General features: G+C 40.5%; 1 protein-coding gene across 1 annotated transcript in view; it reads right to left on the minus strand.

Annotated features, from left to right (window-relative positions):
- Chrdl1 (chordin like 1) overlaps positions 1-19,124 on the minus strand; it is a 124,058-nt gene that overhangs the window by 44,762 nt on the left and 60,172 nt on the right. Inside the window, 1 exon segment of the mRNA XM_059250817.1 lies at positions 168-310. Coding sequence (XP_059106800.1) covers positions 168-310 — 143 coding nt within the window.

The raw sequence follows: 19,124 nt of genomic DNA on the forward strand, positions 1-19,124 counted from the left end.
GCCAGGCGGATCTCTGTGAGTTCGAGGCCAGCCTGGGCTACCAAGTGAGTCCCAGGAAAGGCGCAAAGCTACACAGAGAAACCCTGTCTCCAAAAACCAAAAAAACAAACAAACAAACAAACAAACAAACAAACAAACAAATAAACAAACAAGATGCAGGGTCTTACCGAGCAGCTGCACTGGGTGCACTGATTGGGTTGCCGGTTCTGAAAGAGCCCTTCAGCCATGAACAGTTCTCCATGTTGGTAAGTGGTTCCATTGTACTCACATGATTTGCTGGTCACCTTATTGTTCACTGGTGGTAAGGAATCTTCTGGAACAGAGTGGAGGAGAAAAACCAAAACACATCAAGTATTGGCATAATTGCAAACTATTTCATAATTCCCAACAGCAGATGGGGCTGTACTACATAGAGGGAGTTAAAACACAATCCTTGCTCCAGAGGTTAATAATTGTAGGTAGTAGTATTAAAACAGACACAGAAGAATTACAGCTTACCATCTGGTCATCTTTTCTTAAGAATTTATTGAGCACTTCCTATGTGCCTAGCAGTATCATAAGCATTAGAGAAAGAAGGACAAGGCCTTGCCTTGATTGAGCTTATACTTGGTCCAGCATAAATAACATGATGACTTACCTATAAAGGAGTCCACACTACCACTATTTAGTCTTCCCTTAGACCTTCAGAAAAACCATCTATTGTCTGTTGTAACTACCCTGGAAACATTATTCCTCATCATGCTTTGTATAGCTTGTCATACATTTGTACATATATTTTTTATATAGCTTATCATATGTTTCCTCTGGTCTCTGTGGTTGTTACTTATTGTTAATTTCTCACCAAGACAGCCTTCTCCCTTCACTCCTTCTCACCTGTTGAAGTCCTTGACTGTAAAGGTTCAACTCTCATTTCCTTTTCTCCACAAAGTATTGTGCAATAATTCTAGTCAGTGCTCTGGACCTCTAATGTACCTGATATCTGAAGCACACTATCTGGAACTTAAACATTACTGGAACGTGTGTCTGTAGACTATGGTCACCTAGCAAACTGTTTACAAAGAGGCTGCGTATGTATTATTAAGAGTGACGCTCGTAACCATCTATGAGTCAAGTGGGTTAGATTCTTCCCTTCATTTTTTATTGGAGAGAAACAAATCATGAGACTAACTTCCCTGAAGTAACAAAACTAGTTAATGGTGAAAAGGAGAACCAAAATCTGGCATCCTGAAATTAAATTTCATCTTCTATCAGCCGATTTACACCTGTGTACGAATTATTTTTTGAAATTGAGTCTCTTTCATGTATTTCTACTTCACAGAGTCTAGCATACAGTTGCCATATAGAAGAAAAGTTAATTCACCCAGTGAGTTTACTTTAAGAGAATGATCTCTGGAATTTTTTTTCACAGAGTTCCTTTAGTATAGTCTGTATTGCAATGAATAAGCATGCTCTTGATTTCTGTTTGTCTTTGTCTCTCTGTCTCCTCTGTCTCTGTCTTTGTCTCTCTCATACTCACAGAGAGAGAGAGAGAGAGACTTGTATGCACATGCACACACACACACACACACACACACACACACACACACACGAAAATAATAGTGTACACAAAAAAACAGTAATGATTATGTTCCAATATTGACCTAATCATTGATATGTGGAAAGTGCTTGCCACAGGATGGTTGAAGAAGTGAAATCAGAGGAGCCATGGGTGTAGAGTTTTCCTGCCTGGCCCACAGTCAGGACAAATCTCTATCACCTGCCAGTCCCACAGCCTCAGACCTGACCAAGTAAACACAGAGACTTATATTGGTTACAAACTGTATGGCCATGGCAGGCTTCTTGCTAACTGTTCTTACAGCTTAAATTAATCCATTTCCATTAATCTATACCTTGCCACATGGCTCGTGGCTTACCGGCATCTTCACATGCTGTTTCTCATTGTGGCGGCTGGCAGTGTCTCTCTGACTCAGCCTTCCACTTCCCAGCTTTATTCTCCTCCTTGTCCCGCCTACACTTCCTGCCTAGCCAATGGCCAATCAGTGTTTTATTTATTGACTAATTAGCAATACATTTGCCATACAGAACATCCCACAGCACATGGGTTTCTTTAGAGAGGCTTAGGGAGCAGGGTGATTTTATTAGTAAAAAATATAGCAAATAAGAGTTCATTTTATGTGGATAAATTATACTTCACTATGACTGTTAAAAAACAAACTGACATTGTTCACGAGATGCAGTAAACATGATAAAGGCTAATAACAACATCTGTCATCATCATCATCATCATCATCATAATATAAGAACAGTTAACATTTATTGAGTCCTAAGTGTACACTATGCACATTGTGTTTTTAAGTACATTATTTCATTGGCTTTCATCAGTAACATACTGATGTATATGTGATCATGCCAATTTAATAAATTAAGAAATCAAGAATTAAGAAATGTAGTGACCTGAGTTTGGAGCATAGGTCAGTGGCAGAGTGCTTGCCTCCAAGTGTGATATGCAGTACCACAAAACAAATTTATTTGTCCAAGGTCACATAATTTGCAATTGGAAGCACTAGGATACTGACTAATACCTGATTCTGAGATTCCTTCCTATCCACTATCAAAAAAAGTGCCAATCATTTCAAACCTGTAGCAAGCAAAGGATCATTTAATTACAACCAAAGCCCAAGCCAACAGACCACAAGAGCTTTGTTGTCTTACTACAATTCTATGTACAAAAATACCCAGAAAACTGTACTTTTCATCAACTTCAATGCTTTGGCTAAAAATTTGGTTTTCTCCTTTACTGTATAAGTTGATCTAACATCAACTGTTCTTTCCTTAGATGTTAACTACTTATCCATGACCCTTACAGACTGTAAGAATAGTTCCTGAATTTTGCCTTAAAAAGAAGAACCCTTTGAGACAGATTTTATTTCATAATAATTTACTTTCTGTCTGGGCCATGAGTCCCTGGCTCTGCCCATGTGTGCATACAAGCAGACAACAAATGGCAGCTGGCACAAATGAGTGGAACTCTTCAGGGAAAGGACAGGAGCAGGGCCATTTGCCCCCTGGGGTCCAATTATTCCAAATCTCAGCATTTTGTGGTAAAGGAAATGTACAATGATCTACAAAACCATATTTGCCATGGCTCTCACAGAAGCTGTCAGACCTTTAGAACACACACACACACACACACACACACACACACACACACACACACACAACTTTGGAAATATTTAGCCTCAAAAGAATGCGGATTGATTCTTAAACTGGGCCTTCCACTAAGATATTAGTGGCAGGGCAATGGCAGGGAGAGGTTTTTCACTGGATGTGTGACCTTCAGAGTCTTCTTTACTGTAGTCTTCAGAGGAATGTGGCACTGGCATCTACTCACCTACTCAATGAGAATATGGGGAGAGAACAGAAGACAGAGGTAAATGGGAATCAAAGAAAATGAGAGAAGTTATTGTCAAGCTTCTACCAATTCTTCTGCAACTGTCTCGGTATCTTCATTCATTTTTTGAACATTCTTAATGGTTTAGGGGAAAGAATTATGAAAATGAAGCCACAGATAACCTGAAAAGGTTTGACCCATGTTACGATGCTGCTCAATAGGAGAGTAGACTCAGAAACCATTTTCCTGCTTTCCAGTGGGTACGGTTTTCACAAATGGGTGCTAAAATTTTGGAGTAGTATCTGTGAATCGTTATGGTAGCCCCGGTATCAACTCCCTATAACTTTGCACAAGCTACTTTTCATTGCTTGTGTTTAATTTTTCTAAGAATGGGGCACATGTCTCAAATCTCCCTGAATCTTTACAGGGCCAACACAGCATGCTTCCCAACCACATAAGCAAGCAAAGCCACACCAGTCTCTATCCTTTCCCTTCCCAGATTTTCTGAGGTGGCTGGGCTTTGAACCAACTATCCTTGGAACATATTCAGTGCTCCTAGCTGAAAACTGGCAGGAAATCAGTGTAAACCCAAGCTGGCTCCAGGACCCCTCAGGAGAATACTATAACAAAAGTATCCCGGCTGCATAGCTTCTAGCCTCCCCATGTCCCCTGTTTCTACTTAAATTCCCACAAAATACTATGAAAAGTAGTGGAAGAGAAACACCAGGAAGAAATCAGACCAGCATTGAGACATTGTTACAGATGGACTGGAAAAGAAGCCATTTCCCTCTCCTTACATGAGGGATGACCTTATAAATAAACAAAACTATGATTTCTGACATGCTTAGAGAACATTTTCTTACCCTAAATATTTATTACTTCTTTTGCTCTTGCCGAAGACTAAAATACTGCTATTAGAGATTCATCCTGTTGCCTAAGTGATTGTCACTTTGCAATTAGATTTTGCAATACAACAGACTTTCTCGGGAATCAAAATACCCCCTCCAGAAGGAGGTAAGACTCGGGAGGTTGTCACATGTTTGGAAAGGCTGACACTTATAAAATTCTAGAAGCCCCTGCCCTGCTTTATAAAAGCAGTAAATAACTGCTGCCTGAAGAGGCTCTGGCTAGATAGTGTAAGAGAAGGGATTCTTGGACCTGCCGAGTTGCCTGCAAGTTGTGCAAAGCTCCAAGAATGTGGTTTTAGTGAGTTCTCACCCATGATGGGAGGGATTCAATTATCTATCTATCTATCTATCATCTGTCTATCTATCTATCTATCTATCTATCTATCATCTATCTATCTATCTATCTATCTATCTATCTATCTATCTATCTATCTATTGCTTTACCAATGTCTTTGAATCACCTTTTCTTCTGTAAGTAATTCTTCACCCATACTTCTCTTAGGAACCCCAGTGAAAATTCATTGGTTGACCAAGTTAAACTTTGATGCAGTTGTTACTGTGGTCTGTTGTGTGATCCCTTTCTGAGGTGAATAGATGTGTGTGCATTGCATCTCCCTAGGAAAAGTCAGTATCGCACACGACAGTGCTCCCACTAATATCTTAGTGATAATAACTGTGTCATAGCCTGTTTATTCTTTTCTGCCTTTTTCTCTCTTCAGAATACCAGGAAAAATTTACCAAATCCTCTTGTGTTCCTACCCTCACTTCCTTTGGTACATCATTCTTTCCCTGCATGGTGATATCCTTCTCCAAACTCTCTGGAAGCCAAAGCTCTCTTCACTATTCTCTTCACCATCAGACTGCTAGTCTCTTAGTGGAGAAATTCTTGGCTAGTTAGAGAAAGCAGCATGGAGGTGAGGAGACATACATGAAAGGAGCACATAGCTTCACAGGGCTTCTGAGGGTCAGATGCTAATCTCAAGAACAAGGACACCCTTTCTGTTACCATTACTCTCATTTTTACATTTGTTTTTGCAGGTGAGATTGAATTGAACTTCTTTCTCCTTTTGTGACATTTTACTGATACAGTATCAGAAAACCTTCAGGCCACTTTAGAGGGCAAGGGGGCAAGATGGAGGGGAAATATGGAAATACAATAAAGACTTGACAGAAGAGGTTATACAAAACAAGGTATAAATGATTACAAACTTCATACTATATTTTATGTACAAGTGAATACACTTTGAAGAGTATATTGTATTTTCCTTGAGAAAACATGGAAAGCTATATAAGAAAGTCATAATAGTTATGAAAGAATTACATGTTGGGGGAGAGATAAATATTTTTGTGTGTCATAGTCTGAATTTTGATATTTTAATGTATATGTTTACATTGATATATAATCCTATATGAATGAACTTTCATATGAATTCAAATTCTTGAATAATATAAATTTATTTTTAATTCAAAAATTATCTTGAAGACCATGTTCCTAAAGATTCTATTTGAAGACTGTGGGTTAGATAAGATGATCATTTGGGTCTCAGTGTTCAAAATTCCACCCTACAACGCTGGTCATTTGTAGCCTAACTATATTCCTACTAGAGGGACAGATCCTAAGTATGACTTCCTCAGTCTTATTTCAATGACTGGGCTTTTCTCCTACTGCTGTGGGACAGTCTATATGTCAAATTTGTTGCTCTTATTGGTCAATAAATAAAACACTGATTGCCAGTAGCCAGGCAGGAAATACAGGCAGGACTAACAGAGAGGAGAATTGGGAGAACAGGAAGGTGGAGAGAGACACTGCCAGCTGCCAGGAGGAGAAGCAACATGTTAAGATACCGGAAAGCCATAAGCCACGTGGCAACTTATAGATTAATAGAAATGGGTTAATTTAAGATATAAGAACAGTTAGCAAGGAGCCTGCTATGGCCATACAGTTTGTAAGCAATATAGGTGTCTGTGTGTTCATTTTATAAGTGGGCTGTTGGACTGCCGGGGCTTGGCGGGAACCGGAGAGAAACCCCCAGCTACACCTACCCACATTAATTCAGCATCCTTCAGAAAAGTGTGGGTGAAGGCTATTCCATTGTTTTCTCAAACAGTTTTTGTATCATTGTGTAAATATGAGAAAGCCTTTTAAATCTTGGTCTAAGTAGAAAGAAAGCACACACACATGTAAGGCTACTCACAGTAAATCACCTGTGACCCTGACAAAATGATACTGTAGTGAGATGAGGAGCAGAAGGATGTATGTTGTGGTTGGGCTACATGATAGTAGGTATCATATAAAATGATTTTATCTCCCACAATGGGATTCTGTAGTATCCTTCCAAAAAGTCACAGTGTTCAGGGTCTATGAGTTCAGATCACTTGGGATTCTCAGTGAGACCAAATTATTTAGGTTCTTCCTTTCAGAACTCCAAGTCTAGAACCCCTTGGATTGATGGCTTAACTAGATCTGCTGCCTTGGGGGGAGTAGATTATTATGATTTTCAGATATTCACTAAACTCTGTCCCCATAAAACTTCATTGTTCTGTAGCTCATTATAGTAAGGTCCTACCAGTGGTCCCTAGTACTAATCTCACTAACTGAATTCATAATAGGTGCCAATGGAACACAATGGGTTTTTTGTTTGTTTTGTTTTGTTCTTTGTTTTTTAGAGACAGGGCTTCTCTATGTAGCAACCCTGGCTGTCCTGGAACTCGATTTTTAGACCAGGCTGGCCTTGAACTCACAAAGAGTCACCTACCTCTGCCTCCCAAGCACTCTTAAAGAAGCGCATCACAACACCTGCTGAACACAATGTTTTTAAAATAGTTTTTTTTAGTTAATTATACTGTGACATGAACCTTTGATGCTTTATTCGTGATGAGGCTGTGGAATACAGGGCAAAGGAAGCAGAACTTTCCCAACAAAGAACTCATGTGAGGGAGACTACTGAAAATGCAGCCACCAGAATCTGTCATAAGTGGAAGAAATGTCCAACTTCAGAATATCCTATCTGAGCTTAACATTCAGGCCCATTATAATTAGTCCTTGCTTATCAGCTGAGTGGACTGCTTAACGTCTCTTTACCCCAGTTCTCTCATCTGTAAATGAGGAGGCTAACAATGCCAGCCTCACGAGTTGTAAGAAGTAAACAAGTCATCTAAGGTTTTCAATATAATACTGGTTACATACTGTTGTTAAATATGTAAAATTATTGTTAAATCATTACTTTCTTGACATTATGAGATTTCTTGAAGGCAGAAAGTGTTGTTAAAAGGGAAGAGATGGGGGTGATGCACAGCTCTTACAGTGAGCATGATCTTACACTGGCAAATCCCGCCTCTGTGTAAGGTATTGACTAACTTCCAAAGGAGAAGCAATAATTTCAGCCAATAGTATGTACTGTGTTAGAAATCATCCAGGCCTTCAACACAGTGGCAATGTTCATTTTTACCTTCATGAAGTAAAATGTACTTTATCCCTTATAGAATTTCTCAAAAGTTACCAGATCCTGGATGGTGACTAGATAGTCACTCACTCCTAAGCCCTTATATTCATAACATATGCTGGACCATCATATTATGTCCAGGTTCTCAGTAGACACAAAGTACCCCATTTTCTCCATGTCAGTGATAGGCAAGTTTTTGTCAGTACTCATCTCTCTGTGTAGCATGTGTTTTATGTATGTGTATGTAGGTATACACAACTGTATGGTGGGGTGGAGGCTGGAGGGACATATGCTATATCATTCTCCACCTTACTTCTTTGGGATGGAATCTTTCATTGATCCTGGAACTAGGCTGGAAGGCATTAGTCTTCTGCTATCATCCTATCTCTGGCCCTCATAGCCCTAGGATTAAAAGTGTTTGTGACCACAAATGGCTTTTTAAGTAGAATTTTTGGACTTCAACTCAGATCCTCATGTTTGTGTAGTAAGTGGTCTTACTGGAGGGGCCATCTTCCCAACTCTACAGTTGAGATTTCTCCAGCTCAACATTTGTTTTCTGGTAAGAACCACTTACCACACCAACGCAGTAGATTCTTCTTTGGATCACTAGATTGCTCAGACAGGAGGATTTAAGGATCAGAATAGTCACAAATGTATTTGTGGTTGTGTGTGGCTGCCAAAGCCAAGGGAGAGAAAGAAACATTGAGCCTCTTCTCCCACCCTTTCAATGCATTTCAGCTATATGTCCTGTGGAACTGCTAATCAAAGATGAGTGTTGATTGCATTGAGCTTCATCTTGTTTTAAACCAGTATCTGAGCTGCTTTCCAGAAAGGCTTGCGTACAAAATTCCGTTTAGGATTCTGCTCTATTTACCCATTCACCTATCATCTTTCTTTCCACCATTCATGGTCAGGTTCTAGTCTTAACCCTTCAAAGAAATCTCACCTAATTACTTCATTTGATGTTCACTGAGGTGAGTAGAATTAGAAGCCAGCAGAACAGATTGCCACTGGTGTTTCTAAATGTTAACCAATGGCTTTCTGGTTGGCTTTAAGAGCTGCTACAGAGGAAGAAGTACATGTCTACTACTGTCAACCTGGTCAAAGCCCTTGGCTAAGGAGGTCATAAGCCCCACTGGGTTGGAACCTACTACTGTTGTTTTGCTAAATGGACACATCATCAATCTGCCTTCTAAATGTATATGTTCATACCCATAGATTAGTGCTCTTTTCAGCTTTGGTCAGAGAAGGGTTTTGTTTTGTTTTACTTTTGGTTTTTTAGTGGCATAACTGGTAAGTGACTGTTGAGTGCTCAGCTCTAAATGGGACATCTATATCAACTACCCCTCAAAGGCCCAGAAAAACCATGGAAGATGGAATGGAAGGAATGGAGGAGCCAGACAATGAGCAGTAGTGTTGTGAACAGCTATTTTCTACACATGATACAGTTGAATTCATAAACTCAAAGTAGCTATAGTAACCTGCAGGAGCTTTGCACCAAATAAGCTCATCAAATCTCCAGCATGGATTATAAAATGGCTTAGGACCTAAGAGAACAGAGATTTTTAACCTGTGGTTCACAACTCTTTTAGCAAACCTCTATCTCCAAAAATATTTTCATTATAATTCATAACAGTAGCAAAATTACAGTTCTGAAGTAGCAATGAAAATAATTTTATGGTTGGGGGTCATCACAACATAAGGAATTGCATTAAATGGTCACAGCATTAGGAGGGTTAAGAAGCACTGGCTTAGGAGATCTTGTTCATAGATGGTTATTAGAGGAGGGATGTCATTTTTTTCTTAAGGAATGTGACTACTGATGAGTGGCCTAATATCCACAAGCATGTGGGCAACACTAACTGGATTAAGTAGGTTAAAAAAAGAAGAGGGCATGAAGATGGGATGGAGCTGTATTGAAGGTATCTCCAGGGAGCTGGAGTAGGAAGTTGGGGCATGGATATGATCAATAGATATCATATAGAAAGATGAATTTGTCAAAGAATAAATAAAAAATTCTTCAAAACGTATGATAAGTGAGCTGGTTGTTAATTCTAGTATTCAAGGGTCTGAGGCTAGAGGATTGCTAAAAGCTTGAGGCCATCCTGGGCTACATAGTGAGTTCAACAACAGCTGGATTTGCAGTGTTAAACCTGTTCCAAACCTAGACAATAATAACAGCAACAAATATACCAAAGGGATGAACTCAGTCACAAAATAGTACATGTATGATTCCACTTCTATGAAATGAATGGAAAAAAATCCATCTGAAGAGCCAGAAATTAGATTAGTGGATGCCAGGACCTGGGGACAAGAGTCAGAATAGAGTGACTACTAGTAAGTATGGCACGCCCTTTGAGTATGACAAAAATATTTTGGAGTGAGATGATTGTGTTCATTTAAATTACACATATGCTAAAACTCATTAGATTGTATACTTGGAAAGAGTGCATTTTATAGTATGTGATAATGTCTAATAAAAATGGTACAGAAAAAACCTGAAGTGCTGTGCGACCTACAATGAAGGCCTATGGGTGACAAAATGGGGCACTCATAGACATACAAAAGGTACCTTGTACCCTAAGACAGGGAGGAAGGTAAGCTAGGGGGACATACTCAAATGCATGAAGAACTAGCCAAGGGTAGAGCATGGTCAATCCTGTGCCATAGTTTTACCCAGTGTCCCCAGTATTCACCTTGGAAAATGGAGTCCAACTGATACACTGCTGATTTCAACAAAGGAACTGATGCAGGGAAGATATTCCTGCATGGAAAGCTTAAAAAGACTGTGTGCACACCTCCAACAAGACAGGTGGCCTCTCAGCTCCCACCCCAGGCCCATCCCCCAGTGGGGGTCCCAGGCCAGGAAATTCTTGTAGCAGATTCAGCAGATCACTCTTCAGCTGAACAGACAGACACAACACTCTGTCCCAAGCAAGGAGGTGCCGAGTGAGAGGAAACAGTCCTCTGCGGCTGCAGCTGGAGAGAAGAGAGTGGAAGAGGGCGCTGAAAGCTCACACCCTGGTGAAATCCCAGTTCTCCCCTCCTCATCCGGACCCCATCTGCATGTTGTTTTTCATCCCATTTCTGTTCGGGTTTCAGCTGCTGTCAGGCAGTAGCCGACCCTGCCTGATATGCCCTTCTCGTCAAGCAGAAGGCTGGGAAGGCTGGTGGTAGCAAGAGGTGTTTTCAGACTGGGCACAGATTTGGGCTCTGGCAGCATCTTGTGTGTTCTTAGTTTGGATTGGGGACTGGCTTGCTGAGTGATGAGGCTGCTGCAGCTTTGCCTCTCCGGGTTCTGTTTCTAAACACTTTTTGTAACTGTGTATGTGCATTTGTTGTAAGAAGTTGTTTTTACTCACTTCTATATTGCAGGATTTATACTATGCACAAATACATTTATTTATTTGTTTATTTATTATAAAGTCCTGGGGTGCAATAAACCATATGAAACAGCCAATTGACTATGACTCCCTCCACTTTATTGATGGCACTCCATCTGAAGGTAAAAAGATTTGGGACCAAATCTGTTCTAGCAGGCTACATAGAGTCAAGAGTTTACTATACTCTATGTGAGTTCTGTCAGCTCAGCAAGGACCCCTCTGCTGGTGATCTGCTGCCTTTCAGGTAGCAGTGCTAGCTTTGCCGTGCTACTCAGCAATTGGCCCGTGGACAAGCACCCAAACCAAAGTTGTGCGGATGGAGGAGCATCACAGCATGACCCAGCCAGGGTTATGACACATACTTCAACTATCCTTCCCCTGAGGCTATGCCATAGAACTGAAGAATGCTCCATTGGTAGGGCCCTGGTTCCCTTGAGTTCCTTGCCAATTCTGTCCTGACTCATGCTAGAACTAATCATCCTCACAGACTACTATTTGCTTATTCATAGCCTCCTTAGCCTTTAGGGTCTACTAAATGCATTCTGATGTCTTGCAGCAACTCTAACGATTTGTCTTTTCCTAATGCACAGCACTCGGTATCAGGTATATTGAGGGTGGGGTCATGCACACATACTATATTGTGTGTGTGGAAGTCAAAGGACAATTTACAGGCTCTGGGCATGGAATTTGAGTCGTTAAGCTTTTCAGCATGTGTCTTTGCATGTGATCTCATGGGCCTCAGCTGTATTGTTTTCTAAGTAATCAATAAGTACAAAGAAAAAACAAGGCCCGTGTCTTCTCTTTCTCCATCTCCTGACGGCTCCGGAACTGAAGCAGGGAACAACATGAAGGAACAAACATGTTATGTGCTGTGGGTAAATGTTCAGAGCCCATTATTAATTTTATTAAGATATGAACATACATATCCAGGTGCCAAATGGCTCTTTATTTAAAGCTCAGATTGATGGGCTGATTCATGACTTTGAAAAGTGATTATGAAGTGACTTACAAAATTTTGAGTGTATGAGAGCACATATCCTTTTAGTAAAATGGTCAACGGGTTTTGCAAGATTCAGATTACTCCATGATGCAAAAGAGGTGCCCTCACTGCTGCAAAAGAAATCTTGGGTGCTTCAGTAGTGCCACATCTCTGCATAAACCTTGGTCTACATTCTCTGCATCCACAGTGATGCACATCGAAGAGCAGCTTTCTGTGGGCTGCGGGCATTTATTCAGGGAGCCTCCTCCTACTCCAGTCTTCCAAGGGAACCTCTACAGTCTTCCCTGCCCAGATTTCTTCCACTTTCATCTGACAGCCTTCTCATCAGCTGTACTATTCAGCTCATGAACTATTCTAATCTCATTACACAAATCTCCTAGAGTTTCCTCCAAGAGGGAACCGGAAATCCCCTTTGCTTTGACACATGGAAGTAAGGCCCCAAGATGCAAAGGGGACACTGATCTTTAGTGCCAAAACAAGGATTGAAAGCTAGGACAAAACATGAGGGCTGGAGAAGTCCTCAGAAGTCCAGTCCAACAACTGAAGCAGAAATGACACAAACTTGTTTTCAGAGGCCAGTTCTTCAATCTCAAATGATCATCTGCACTTAGAATATGTAGGCTAAAACACAAAACCCTTCCACTGTGGATCTGAGGGTTCCTCCTTTGCTGCTAAGCTATGGGTTTTTATATTTTCTAATTCTCAAGAGGTATCTTAACTGGATTAGCAGTAGCAACGAACATGTTAAAACTGTTATGCATGATTTGTAATTGTTAATGACAGGTTTGTGGTAGCATGTGTCACTCTCTGCCTTTCTCTTTCCCCCAAATAAATTCCCTAAATGAGTTCTACTATTACTCCGTTAGTTCTAATCTGTTGGGAACTGGGATTTTTTGAAGGCCAATGCCCCTTTGAAATGGACAAATTAGTCACTACACTTAAGCAGCACTTACAGAAACAATGTGAGGCATCTGGATGAGGCAGTGGGGAGTTTGGTCAGGCATTCCTTTGTATTGCCTACAGCAGCATTTCCCAAGTCTGCTCTGCAGAGCACTACTAGTCCACAAGATGTTCTGTGAAAACAAGTTTCTGACTACCAAATAAAGTCACGGAAAGATTTATAATGTAGGCACCCCATGTCTCTCTCATCATGTTAAAAGATCTCAGAAGTCTCACAGTCAAGGGACATGTATGATCACAACTGAACATTTTTCTCTGAACTCCTGGGCTCAAAGCATCCAAGGAACAACCTTTGGGAAGTACCACTGTGTATCACATCTAACACCTACACATTCTGAGAATCTTGATATTTGTCATCTCCTGTATACTATTAACTAGTGAATTTAAGATCTCACTTCTCGTCCTTAGTTACCTGTTTCAGCTAAGACCGAGCGAGCATGGGTTTCTAGTAGCTTCTGTGTCTTTTCCATTCCCTGACCTTTTTATTTTTACCATGAAACCATCCAAAACAAAAAGCCCTGCCCCTACCTATGAAATACTGTAGAGTGTTAATGATTGAAACCACAGTTTGGCACTTGCAATGGTAGTGCAAGGACATCAGGCAGCCAGCACCTGGAGATACTAAGATGTCCAGCCCAGCAGTCTATAGTTTTTGTGTATACTACGAGGAAGCTAGTGAAGTGATTTAAGCAGTGAAGTGATCTGGTGAGATTTTGTATCGTTGAGAAAGTGTTCTGGAATGACTGGAGGAGAGAAAATAAAGTTGGAAGCAGGACCAGTCTGAAGATGGTTGAAAGAGCTTATTGCTAGCCTATTACCAACTAAAAGAGGAAGAAATACAGTCAGCACAGCACTCGAGAATTAATCGAGAAAGCTTATCCTTAAACATGCATTTTGTTGTGTTTGGTAAACTGCAAGCAACATCCTCCAGAAAGCAGTCCCTGGAGGCCATTGGCAGAGTTTGCAGAGAAAAAGGTGGCAGGCAAAGGCAAAAGCTGCAGGCTCCAAGCTGCTGGAGCAAGAACGCTGTTAGGAAAATGCAGTGCCTCTCCTTCTAGACACCAACACTGGGGATCATCTCCCATGCACTAGAAGTAACAGCATAAAAGAAAAAGTGTCATGGTTTTCCTCCTTTGAAATTCCTTAAGGAGGGAAGCCAAAGTCGGAACTGTAGAGAGAGTAATTTATGTAAGAGTAGACAATACAGAGAAGGAGAAAGAACGGTATGAGGAAATCCTAGATGCAAAAGAACTCCACTATTTACTGCCATGGAACTGCCTTCTCTTTGGGAAATAGAGATATGAAGGATAAAATCAAACAGACAAACAAAACGATTGATAAAAATTCCCACTTTAAAAGTGGGATTTACATTTGGGAGTCAGATGCTCCTATACTGTCCCATATCTTCATGCCAACATGAAGTTACTGGAAGGTAAGGTTACTATAGGGTCATATCTTAATTAAGCAAACAGGCTGTATGGCTACCATTGGATTTGTCCAGCTGGAAAAGCAATAAAGTTTGGTCTTTGTTTGGCATCAGTAATTCCTCATAGGAGAGCAAGAAGAAGTGTTATCTGGTCAGAATGAGTTCAAGCTCCACAACCGATATTCACAGATCAATGATGGTGATGGACAGGCTCTGTATTTAGGACTTCAAATTGATATTCATTAGGTGTGTTGTCCCTACATATATCCACCCACTCAGGTAGGTACTGTTGTTATCTCTTGCTGAGATAACATTAGGAATTGGTCAACTCAGAAATGAAAGCAAGGTCGGTAAATCTAAGATCTGTGAGCTTTAAAGATAGAGATTGTATTATCTGAAAGTAAAACCACGATAAAATAACAGCTACTCCAATGATTTTCAAAAGTTCTTCTACCTGTCTCCTCTAGAAAGGAAACTTCTATCTCCTACAGGCAGACACATAGTAGGTCTGAAAAATCATAGGAGTCAGGACTGGAGATGGAACACAACTAGTAGAATGCTTGCCTAGCATGAACAAGGCCCTGGGTTTGATCTCCAGCACTGCATACACCGGACATGATGATACATACCTGTAATCTTAGCATTTGGAAAGTAAAGGAAGAAAGATCAGAAGTTCAAGGTCATTTTCATCTAAATAGTGAGCTTGAGGCCCGCCCACATGATAACATGATATTCTCTCTCATTCTCTCTCTCTCTCTCTCTCTCTCTCTCTCTCTCTCCACACACACACACACACACACACACATGCTTATCACTAAGCTCCTATCATCCAGAACCTTTGGCTCTTAACTCCCATTTCTAGGAGACATAGAAAAATGCACTGAATTCCAGAGTAGGATCTTGAGGGAGGGCTATCTCTCAGCTTCATCCATAGCTACAGAGATATTGGCAATTATAGCTGCTGAGGGAGGGGGAATCATTTTTCTTCAGGGATGTGGCCACTGGTGGGTTTCTTAGGCTCAGGTGGATGGCCCCACACCTCTATGTACATGCAGGCAGTACTAACTGGATTCAGCGGGTTATTAAAAAAGGGGGGATATAAAGTGGGAGAGTGAGGTTTCTGGATGTCCCAGATAGAGTGAGAGGGAGGATATGGTTTGATATGATCAAGATACATTGCATACATGTATGAAAATATGAAAGAGTAAAAAATTACATTCTAAGAAGTGAAAATAATTTTCACAAGAAAGCAAACATGAATCCCTTAGCACTAGAGCAGTCGTTCTCAATTTCTGTAAGATATCTATGTTTCATGTGAAGGTTCAACTTGGCAAGGTATTTCCTAGGGGATATGTGGCAATGGCTGAAGAGAGTTTGGATTGCCATGGGTGGGGAAGGTACTGTTCAAATTCAGTAGGCAGAAGCTAAGGAAAGTCACAAAGCATCTACGGTAAAATAGAATCGCCCCAAACAATAGGGAATTATCTGTCCTTAGAGTGGATGGGGAAACCTTGACTAAAATAAGTCATTGCTGTGCTTGTATCCCAACTTTCAATATTCAGAGTATAGAAGGAGATCTTACTGTAACAGCTCTCGATAGACACCAAAGTACTAACTACTCTTAATGGCATGACATACTTCTTTTTGTGTTTTTCACATACAATTGTCTAAAACTACATCATGTAAAACCAACTACCCAGGAAGTCATAGTAAACACGGAGAACCTTTTATATAAATGCCAGTCTTCAAACCTAACATTAGATGAAACAACAAGAAATTATACGTATATTTTCTCCTTTCCTCAACAAGTAACATTTACCATGAAAAGTAATTAAACATAAAAATAGAAAACAAAACCCTAAACCAAGAAGTAACTACCAAAAATACCCACCAAGAGAGTAACTGAAATCTTAGTATGTGTTACAGGCCTGTCAATTTCCTGGTAGCCAGGACAAAAAGAGTAAGATTAGGCACACTGTCCCCATTTTAATGGCTGCCTTTTACTTAAATGATTTGTTTTATTATTTATTTCTGTATATACGTATGGATGCATTTCTGTGTGGGTATGTGCATATGTGTATTTAGAAGTCAGACAAGAGCATCATATCTCTCAGAACTGGAGTTGTAGATAGCTGTGAGCTGCTCAAATGGGTGTTGGAAAACAATCTCAGGTCTTCTGGAAGAGCAGCCAGCTCTCTTAAGCACTGAATCATCTCTCTATCCCCAACCACTTATTTTATCAGAGTGACTTTTGAATGGTTAAACATTCAGAATAAGTTGCCTGGGCTTGGCCGGGCGGTGGTGGCACATGCCTTTAATCCCAGCACTCGAGAGGCAGAGGCAGGTGGATCTTTGTGAGTTTGAGGCCAGCCTGGTCTACAGAGCGAGATTCAGGAAAGGTACAAAGCTACCCTGTCTCAAAAAACCAAAAAAAAAAAAAAAAAAAAAAAAAGGAAGAAAGAAAGAAAGAAAGTTGCCTGGGCTTACTGATTATCATTTCAATGAATGACATCCTCACGTTTCTCTCCCTTGGACTCACATGTCAAGCGTCTGTGTCCCTGAAAATGTAGGTGACCTTAGGTATGTATGGGTCCAGAGGTCACATGAAGTCCAGAGAAAAATGTGAGTTAGGTATGATAAACTGAATTTGTCTCATTTCTTTATCTACAAAAGCTTCCAAAGGCTGGAGTAGTTTCCTACGTCCCCAAGTATTACTCTGAGTGGCAAACATTTCACTATTGACAGTGTGTCATTCAAGGCTTCAATCTAAGACTCAGCCAATGGGAACTCCTCCTATAAAGATTCTCTCCTGTGCCAGACATTCCACACTCATCAAATTCACTTGGAGACCCAGCTACATACACTACATTTTATGGACTTCCTTGCCTTGAGAATGTTGTCAAGAAAACTTGGTGGAAAACGACCAAAGTAACTTAGAAGACTGACCTGTCAAATGCCCTGCATACTTTTCCTTTTCTTCTTTTCTCCCAGACTGAGGGCCACATGCCAAAGATCCAACAGAGGACTCTGAGGTCTTGGAAAGGTGAGAGAACTAAAGAAAATGGCCCAGGATCCGCAGATAATCATATTTAGCAGAGTCAGAGCTGTACTGCTACCCTTGTATTTATAGTCATGGAGCATTTGAGATTGGTAGAACAATTAGTTTACCCTGCCTATTTTGTATTTTCTTGTATTCTTCTCCTCCAAAGCTATCACTTTAGTTCATAAAACAGCATCATCACCACCTATGCTATCTTTTACTTCCTGTATCTCTTCCATCTTCTCAACTGGTCTCCATAGCAGTAAAATCAGGAACTGCCTAGAGTCATTGTGCTTAGAATTCCCTCTCCGATTCAAATTTCCACTAAAAGTAAATAAAAGTGAAATCAAAACCAGAGACATGGGAGGTCTAATTGTTCTCCGGCTTGCTGCCCAATGGTAATCAATGCTTGGATCCAATGGCATGTAGGACCTGGATCAGCAGCCTGACTTCATATTCATGGCTGGACTACACAAGATTTTAAGTATTGCTTAGTGTACTAATATTTGAGCCCCTAAGCTGTGTTGTTCTTAAGTGTTGATTTCAATGGCTATTACGAATGAAGAAAGCCAGGTAGGGTTTAGGCAAAAGAGACAATTAGGTCAATCAAAAGGTAGGTAAGAAAAGACATCAAGAAGAATGCTAGGAAGTAGATCTTGGAGTAGATGTTTGTTAGGGCCATTGAACAGCATTTTCTTGTCCAGGAACATGATAGTCTTGCATTTTCCTGTCCCTGAGAATCAGGTCCTGAGAACAGTGACACATGAACAAAAGTCATTTGTTATTCCAAGGCAAAAATACTTAAGAACCAGGGCACCAGTTACTACTTTACTATGTTCCCCTCTCATACCACTGAAACTAAATCCTAGATGGCAAGGCTCTGCCAGCCAGTGTTCATGGTAAGAATGACATATCAACCTGAGATTGACACCTTTAAGTGTTTTAAGTTCTGAAATTTGCATGTTGTTAATGCATCCTCATTTAGCCAATCTTAGTCATTACAATGTGTCTACCACCTTTGAGAAACGGACTTTGATAGTCAAAAATGGGAAAAAAAATTATTCCTACAATGTCTCCTTCCCAAAAGGAGAATGGAAATGGTTCAGTCTTCAAAATCGTCCTCACAGACATTCTAGTATGGGAAACTAGGTTTCACCTACTGATTCAGGCTATTTTATGTCTAGAACAGAGGTGTTAGCTAAATGGACCCAGGACTTGTCTTTGTAAATAAAGTTTTATTGGAGGCAGCCCTAGCCATCATTTGCATACTGTCTATGGCAGCTTTCACACTGCAAAGGAAGTGTTGTAGCAAGAGGTGCCTGCAAATGCTAAAATATTTACAGGAAAAAGAAAATGCCAGCCCTAACCTAGAAGAAGCCAAATGAAAACAGATCCATGGAGTATCTGGAAAACAAATTGAATAGGCAGCGCCACTTGAAGTAAAGAGGACATATTCTCGGTAGTTATGTTGCCAGAAGCACACACAGACCAAGAGTTGGTACTGGTAAGATTTTTCTTTGTGCTTCAGGCATTTTTGGAGAGAGGCAGGCAATGGAAGTCCTAATACAAATGA

This window comes from Peromyscus eremicus, chromosome X (genome assembly GCF_949786415.1).
Source record: "Peromyscus eremicus chromosome X, PerEre_H2_v1, whole genome shotgun sequence".
In the NCBI taxonomy this organism is placed as follows: Eukaryota; Metazoa; Chordata; class Mammalia; order Rodentia; family Cricetidae; genus Peromyscus; species Peromyscus eremicus.